General features: G+C 50.6%; 1 protein-coding gene across 1 annotated transcript; it reads left to right on the forward strand.

The window, feature by feature from the left end:
* Nucleotides 1–653: 653 nt before the first annotated feature.
* Nucleotides 654–6,499, forward strand: KCTD14 (potassium channel tetramerization domain containing 14). The gene is made up of 2 exons (XM_052662511.1): nt 654–722; nt 5,837–6,499. Exons 1-2 carry the CDS (start codon nt 654–656, stop codon nt 6,497–6,499), a joined length of 732 nt encoding a protein of 243 aa, XP_052518471.1.
* The last annotated feature ends 1,410 nt before the right edge of the window (nt 6,500–7,909 follow it).

Below are 7,909 nucleotides of genomic sequence, written 5' to 3' on the forward strand. Positions count from 1 at the left end.
TGTCGTCCCCTTCTCCTCCTGCCCCTAATCCCTCCCAGCATCAGTCTTTTCCAGTGAGTCAACTCTTCGCATGAGGTGGCCAAGCTCTAGAGCACAGTAAATAAATCTTTTGCTTAGTTGTGGCCCCTGGGCTTAGGTGCCATGGGGCATGTGGAATCTTCCCAGACAAGGGGGGCCCAGGGATTGAACCCAGGTTCTCTGCATCGGCAGGCAGATTCTTTAATAATAATATATTAATAATCCCGGATCACCAGGATTATATTTTACCAGCAAAATAACACACACAGCAGGTACCTAGCATGTGCTGCACGTTCAGCAGCTGATCTGAGGTGACTATATAATCCACTGTCCCCTGGAGACTCACTTTTCTTACCTGTAAAACGGGTGTTTCTTATCCTTCACCCCCACGACTGTATTGAGTGGACAGTGTCCAGGGCGTCAACGTCAGTTCCCTCTCCCTTCCCCATTTGGCTGTCCAGCAACCCAGACACGAGAGGGGCAGTGACCAGCCTAGGGTGTCACGGCCAACTGCAGCCCAATCAGGGCTCTCACCACACCCTGAGTAGGATTCCCCCACCCCCGGGCGGGAGCCAGGTGCACTTCGGCCGGCCACAAGTAGCCCGCACGGGCCAGCGCCCGCGGGGCCGGGGGAGATGAGCCTGACCTCGGCGCCCGACTCCCGGCCGAGCGGCCGGGCCGCGCCCCTCGCGGGCCGGCGGACGGTGAGTGCGAAGCCCGCAACGGGCGTGCAAACCCGCGCGGCTCCGGGCCCGCCGCCCTCCCTTTCCTCACTCCTTCCAGGGCCCTCTAACCCTTCCCTCCCCGCAGGTCTGGGTTCCCCTGCTTCGGGCGCGCCCCTCTCGGCCTGCGGCTGGGGGCTCTCCACCTGGGCTGTTCCTGCCGCCTCGATCTCTCCGGCAGCGCCCCGGTCTCGGCGCCGGTTCCGGCTCAGTCCAGCCGCTCCTGGTTGCCCTCTTTCCGGCTTGGCGGTCTTTGTGTGGTCTCCTCCCTGTCTGCTTTGTGTCTCTTCTCGCAGCCCCTCTGGCTTGCCCCTCCTCCTTCCCTGCCCCACCCCTCCTGCCGGTGGGAGAAGCCCCCACTGGGGGCGGGCCCGAGTATCGTCCCCCCAGCCCCCACCGCACCCCTTCTGCAACCTGAACCCCTGCCCTCTGGCTGGCTCCTGAGTCTTCCTGCTTGCCTGTTTCCTCCCAGGATTTGCGGGGATGGAGGGGGGAGTGGGGACCAAAGGGGAGTATCAAGAAAAAGCCCGGTGCACTCTAGTATCAGAGCATTCTCACCTCTCCCGGGCTAGGTGCCATCTCCAAGGCTTGTAGGAAGGGAAAGCAGAGCAAGCCGTGGGGCGACTGTGGCATTTTCCAGTCAGGTGATGACAGCCTTATTGTTGTTGGCTGTTGACAAAGTCACCTGGTCAGAGGCGTGGCCACCCAACGTGCCCAATAAATGTCTGAATTAATTACCAGAAGAGGGAGGAAACCTGGACGGCGCCTGATGCTAAGTAGGGCAAGACTGGCCTTTATTAGAACCGCAGAGCGCTCCTGTGAGTCAGTGCTGAGGGTAGTAAGTGCGGTTCAATTCAACAAACACATTGAGCAGCCCCCTGTGCTGAGCCCTGCAGTTTGTACTGGTAACATGAAGATGAATCTGGAATAGTCCTCCCTTAGGAGCCTTCTACGGTAGTGGGGGATTCAGATGAAGGAACAAAATTACAAGAGAGAGATAACTACCATGACGAGGGAAGTACATGGGCCTCTAAAATCACAAGTAGACAACCCATCCAGAAAATTCCCAGAGCAATTAACTTGAAGGCTGAGTGGGCTGAGTGATGGGACCGTGGGTGGTAAGCAAGTGACGTCCTGTGGACAGTGGGGCCCAGCGTGCTCTGGTTGGCTCGGGAAGGGAGACCAGTACTGGCTCTGGTAGTTGATTGTCAGGGTAACAAAGGGCCTTGTAAACCTCGTTAAGGAGTCTGGAATTTACCTTTAAAGATATGTGGGATCACGGAAGTGGTTAATGCAAGTAGTGACTAGATCAGATTTGCACTTCCGAGAAACTGCTCTGGTTTCAGAGTTGAGATTGGATTGGGTGAGGACATTCCAGGGAGCCAGGAGCCGTGGATCTGACGAGGCATTTAGAATCCCCAGGATTTAGTGCCTCATTACCTGTGTGTGGGGAGGTTGAGGACATGAGCAGAGTGCAAGATTACAGTCTAGGTTTCTGGCTCAGATGACTAAGACAGGATGCGGCAGGAAAATGTCCAAGTTGTGGTGCGGGGAGAGATCTTGGGGCTTGGGGACATATGACTGGAGATGTCCCTCCACTGACTAGACTAAGAGTGACATAAGGAAATGTATGAATGTTTGGTGGGGTTAGAGTTGGGCCTGTCTGATTCATCTGTGTGTACCAGCACTAGTCTGATACCCACATGTCCCCAGCCAATGCACACAGGTCAGACTTGCCCATTGAGGAATGCTTCAGTAGGGTGACTGGCTAGAACAGGGGGGGAGGAGGGGCTGTGAGGAAGGGCTGGTAGTCTAGAAGAGGGATGGGAAAGAAGGCTTTATCTGCTAGAAACAAATACAGCAGTATTCATGGATGACGTAGGAGGTTTGGGATTCCCAAAGCAGTTTGGTGTTTTTAGAAAACAAGGAGGGAAAAGGGACAGAATTAACCAAGCTTGGGAACAGGGCCCAGGTCTTGGGTGTTAAAGAAATGGGGGTGAAGATATCAGGGCAGGGGGCTATTTTGTTTAGTATCTGGAAATGAGCTTCAGAAACAACATTTGAAGTGATTGGATTCATTAAATTTTCAGAGCTGAAAAGACTCAGAATTCTCTTCATCCATTTTGCCTCCCTATGTCATAGATGACTAAGCTTAAGCTCAGAGTGGCTCAGACAGTAAAGAGTCTACCTGCTATGCAGGAGACCCAGGTTCGATCCCTGGGTCAGGAAGATCCCCTGCAGAAGGGAATGGCAACCTACTCCAGTATTCTTGCCTGGAAAATCCCATGGATGGAGGAGCCTGGTGGGCCCCAATCCATGGAGTCACGAAGAGTCAGACATGACTAAGCGACTAACACACTCAAGCCCGGAGAAGGAAGTGAGATGCCCCAGGATCACAGCTGATAATTTGGCAGCAATGGGACTGGGTGTTGGGAAGGTGGGAGTAGAGCACTCATACTGTCCTGCAGTCAGACTGACACGGATTTGATCCCAGCCGCCACTTCCCAGGTGGCGCTAGTGGTAAAAAACCCACCTGGCAATGAAAGAGACATAAGAGACAGTTCAACCTCTGGATCGGGAAGAGCCCCTGGAGGAGGGCATGGCAACCCACTCCAGTATTCTTGCCTGGAGAATCCCATGGACCGAGGAGCCTGATGGACTACAGTCACTGGGGTCGCAAAGAGTCAGACAAGACTGAAGCAACTTATAACACAGCACAGCGACTTTCTCACTTCCTGACTGGGTGATCCTTCTTTCTGAGCTTTCCTTACCTGTAATGTGGGGATGTTAAGACCACCTGTGAGCTTTCAGTGGTAGAGGAGTGAGGAGAATCCATCATCAGTCTGCTCAGGGGTTAGAGTCTGCAACTTCTCATTTAACTTCCTGGTTTACAGAACGACCTTTGCGTTAACCAAACACCCTTGCCAAAGAGCCTGGAGTTTTATGGGAAAAGGAGAGAGTCACAGGTCCTGGGCTTATTTTTCTCAAGGCTGAATTGTTTGGCTGCTGTCAGAATGCATCCTCTTTTCTCCCTTCTCCATTCCAGCTAGCATAACTCTCCCTTGGTAGAAGCTGTTGCTATGGCAACTTGGTTCTTCCCCCGAAATCTGGCTGCCTTGAGCTGTCTTAATTCCGGTACTTTAATCTTAGAGGTAGAGCCCACAGACAAGTTGAAAAGGAAGTCACACCTAAATCAGACTGAAGGACATTCCTATACCCCTGGCCCTGCAATGACCTGTAGTCAAGTCTCCAGTTTGGAAATCCAGCTTTCCCTCCAACACTGTAGATCTTTTCCACACCAACAGCCATCGCATCCCCTAGGAGACCTTCCCTGACAACCTCCAGCACTCGTCCACAGAAAGAGCCAATCCCTTTTACCTGGGTCTTCCCCCTCAGCACCTACACATCGAAACCATCTGTTTCCTTCTTTCCTCTGTGAGCTCCTCAAGGGCAAGAACTGTCATGTTCATCTGCTTAACAGAAGGCTTGGATGGAATAGGTCCTTCCTACATTTTGTTGGATGACAAGGAAATGAAGAGTGGAGGTGTTCGAAGGTTGAAAATTAACTTCTGTAATGACTAAGTGCAAGCTTCGGGGTAAATCAGATTTGAGTTCAAATCCTGTGACATTATCACTTAATAACTGGTTGATCATGAGCAACTTAAATCTCACCTCCTTAAGCCTTAGTTTCTTCATCTGGAAAATGGGGGTTTACTACATTCTTCATAGGATTGCTGTGAAGGTGGAGTTAGTTAACTTTACATAGTTAGTAGACCGTGAGGGGAGGTCCGCTTGTTCCTCATTGTTCCAGCTGCCTGACACAAAGTAGGTGCAAACATGCTTTATTGAATGGATTTTAAACGATGAAAGGTGTTCAGGAAGCTGGTTTGTAAGGATAATAACTGATGTATCACCTCATGTGATCACTAATCACTAATGGAGTATTCGGGCATTTTTGTTAGGTCTGTGGGGCAGCACTTAGTATCCCCCAGATGAAGCCTGACCCTGTTTCTTTTCAAGTCCCTGTCTGTGTTGGCCTGTGGGCATCTCCAGGCAGATACTGCGTGGGTCTTACCCATATTCTTAGTGCTCAGCCCGAGAGAAGAGGCCTCTAAAAATTCTGATGGACAGCTAAATCTAATTTATGTTTGCACCATACGTTACCATTTATGAGGCAGTTTTACACCTGCTGTATTTGGTTTTACTGACCTTGTCACCACCAAGGATATTCCTGTTATTTAGTCCCATGGACCCTTATTTTGAAAAAGTACCCATCAAACAAATTCTGTTTGTTAATGTCATGCCAACTGCAGCCAGAACTTCTGATCTATATGAAATAAGAATTTTTATCACCATTCCCAGCACAGGATGCGGACACACAGTAAGTACCAAAGAAATGATTCCTGGATTGAATTTATGTATGGTTTCTTTAACCTTTCTAAAAGGTCGAAAACGCATTTCTCCCTTTTCACGATGCCTTAAAAAAAATTATATCTTATATCTAAGCATTCCTGTCAGGAACTCCTGTCTTTACAAAAGCCCCAAATCCTTATTTTATGAATAAGGAATCTGAGGCCTAAGGAGGGGAAAAGTCTTGCCATAGGCCACACACTTTAGCAGTATTGTCCCTGCAACTTGCTTCACAGCAGCTTCCTCCACTGATATTATGCGACCTAAATGAGAAAATTCAAATGCTTGAATTCGGTATTCTTATTTCAAACCAAAATATTTGCCTTCCTTAAAATGCCTACTCTCTGTAGCATGAATAGAACCCCCTTCCGTAAGATGGACATTCCAGTAAGCTGAAGCCAGTTGGCTCCCCTAAATTCTGCTGCTGCTAAGTCGCTTCAGTCGTGTCCGACTCTGTGAGACCCCACAGACGGAAGCCCACCAGGCTCCCTTGTCCCTGGGATTCTCCAGGCAAGAACACTGGAGTGGGTGGCCATTGCCTTCTTCAATGCATGAAAGTGAAAAGTGAAAGTGAAGTCGCTCAGTCGTGTCCGACTCTTCTGTAGGGTATTATTCTTTGGATGAAAATAAATCATGAGCTGCCTGGAGGTGGCGCTATTGGTCACTCTGCCTCTTGTGCCCCCCAGGAATCTCCGGTCGTGGAGCTGAACGTGGGGGGTGAGTTCTATACCACCACCCTGGGCACCCTGAGGAAATTCCCAGGCTCAAAGCTGGCAGAGATGTTCTCCAGCCCCGCCAAGGCCTGCCTGGATGCCGAGGGACGCTTCTTCATCGATCGCTGCGGCACCTACTTTGGACCCATCCTGGAATATCTGCGCAGTGGGCAGCTGCCCACCCAGCACATCCCGGAGGTGTACCGTGAGGCTCAGCACTACGAGATCAAGCCCTTGATCAAACACCTGGAGGACACGCCGCAGATCTTCGGTGAGCAGGTGGCGCGGAAGCAGTTCTTGCTGCAGGTGCCAGGCTACAGCGAGAACCTGGAGCTCATGGTGCGCCTGGCGCGGGCCGAGGCCGTGGCGGCGCGCTGCTCCCGAGTCCTGGTGTGCCTGGTACGGAACGAAAAGGAGGATGCAAACTGCGCAGACGCTCTGCGCTCCCTGGAGGCGAACAAAAGGTCAGTGGTCAAATTTGGGCCTTGGAAGGCAGCCCTGGATATCAGTGACCTCCTGGACTGCCTGAACATGGACATTAAGGCCCGAGGGTACCAGGTATGCTATTCACACAACAGTCCGTTACCAGCCAAGGTCTCCGACTACTTCTATACGTTCAGCTTCAGCTGGTGGTGATCCCCAGGGGCTGGGGCTCTATGTTATGGGGTGTGGTAGGAAGTATGAAATTAAAAGTTGCCTTAAAGAGCCATCTTTCTTTAAAAAAAACAAAACAAACCAAAACATGACAGACAGGAGTTCCCTAGGGGTCCAGGGGTTAAGAATCCACCTGCCCAATGCAAGACACATGGGTTTGACCCTGATCTGGGAATATTCCACAAGCTGCAAGGCAACTAAGCCTGTGGGCCAGAACTACTGAGCCTGCCACTCTGGAGGTCTGCTCAGCAACCAGAGAAACCAGCACAATGAGAAGTCTGCCCACGAAAGCTGGGGAGTAGCCCGCCCCCCAGCTTGCCACAACCAGAGAAAGCCGGTGCACAACGAAGACACAGTGCAGCTAAAAACAAACAAATAAAATTTAAACAGAAAAACAAATAGACATCAAAATTGGTCGAGTTGAGTTTTGCCACCAAATATTTGTTTCCCTCTTGGGGTTCTCGCCACCCACTGCAACTGACTCCTCTGTACTTGCCTACTGAGGTGCAGCTGTTTCCTCTTTAAAGTCTCATGTACCTGCCAGACCCTCCCCTGAAGTCTAACAGCAATGTGGAGACGAGTTGGAATGTTTCAACAGCGCTTTGGCTGGAGATGTGGGATGACAGCAGAAAATTAATAGGATGTCATGAATCTAGACAGTGAGACCTAAAAATGTAATCCAGCCAGCCTCAGCTTGTGGTCCAGTCTCCTAGCCCTGGTGTCTGCCTTCATGAGGAAGATACCACGTTAGTACTTGGAGTCAGTGCCGCTCAGATCTTCTATCCTGGGTGCTGTGAGTGTTGGCTGCTGAAACCTCCTAAGTGTCCTCTTCTGTAGAGCAGCAGTTCTCAAAGTGTGGTTCCTAGACCAGCAGCATCCCCGATACCTGGGAACTTGTTAGAGATACAGATTCACTAGTCCCTACCTCAGATCTACGGAATCAGAAACTCTGGAAGTCTGCCTGGCAGTCTGTTCAGGTAATTATGATGCACCCTAATTTTGAGACCTGCTCTAGGAAAGAATTGCCATCTCACTGTGTGGAGGTTCAGAAGACTGATCCCTCACCTCAAGGAGGAACAGGTCTGATATGGTTCCTATTTTAGAGCTCCTTGTGGGATCAGGCTGAAGTCAGCCTTTGCTGGACACCACATTCCTGTTTAGTGGTCTTCTTCAACTTTACTCTGCTTTCCTCACTCCGCTTCACTTGAGAACACATCCTCACTAAGCCACTTAAATAAGAGACTCTCTCAGGTTCTACTTCTTAACCAAAGGCATTAGGTAACTTTAAGGAGGAAACCTTCATCCTTCTCCAAGTTCAAGTCTGGTGTCCATTCCCTACCTAGTTTGACTACCAGCCATCCTGGGTTCCCTGGGACTGAAGGTCAAGTTTAA

This window comes from Budorcas taxicolor, chromosome 25 (assembly GCF_023091745.1).
Source record: "Budorcas taxicolor isolate Tak-1 chromosome 25, Takin1.1, whole genome shotgun sequence".
NCBI classification, from domain to species: domain Eukaryota; kingdom Metazoa; phylum Chordata; class Mammalia; order Artiodactyla; family Bovidae; genus Budorcas; species Budorcas taxicolor.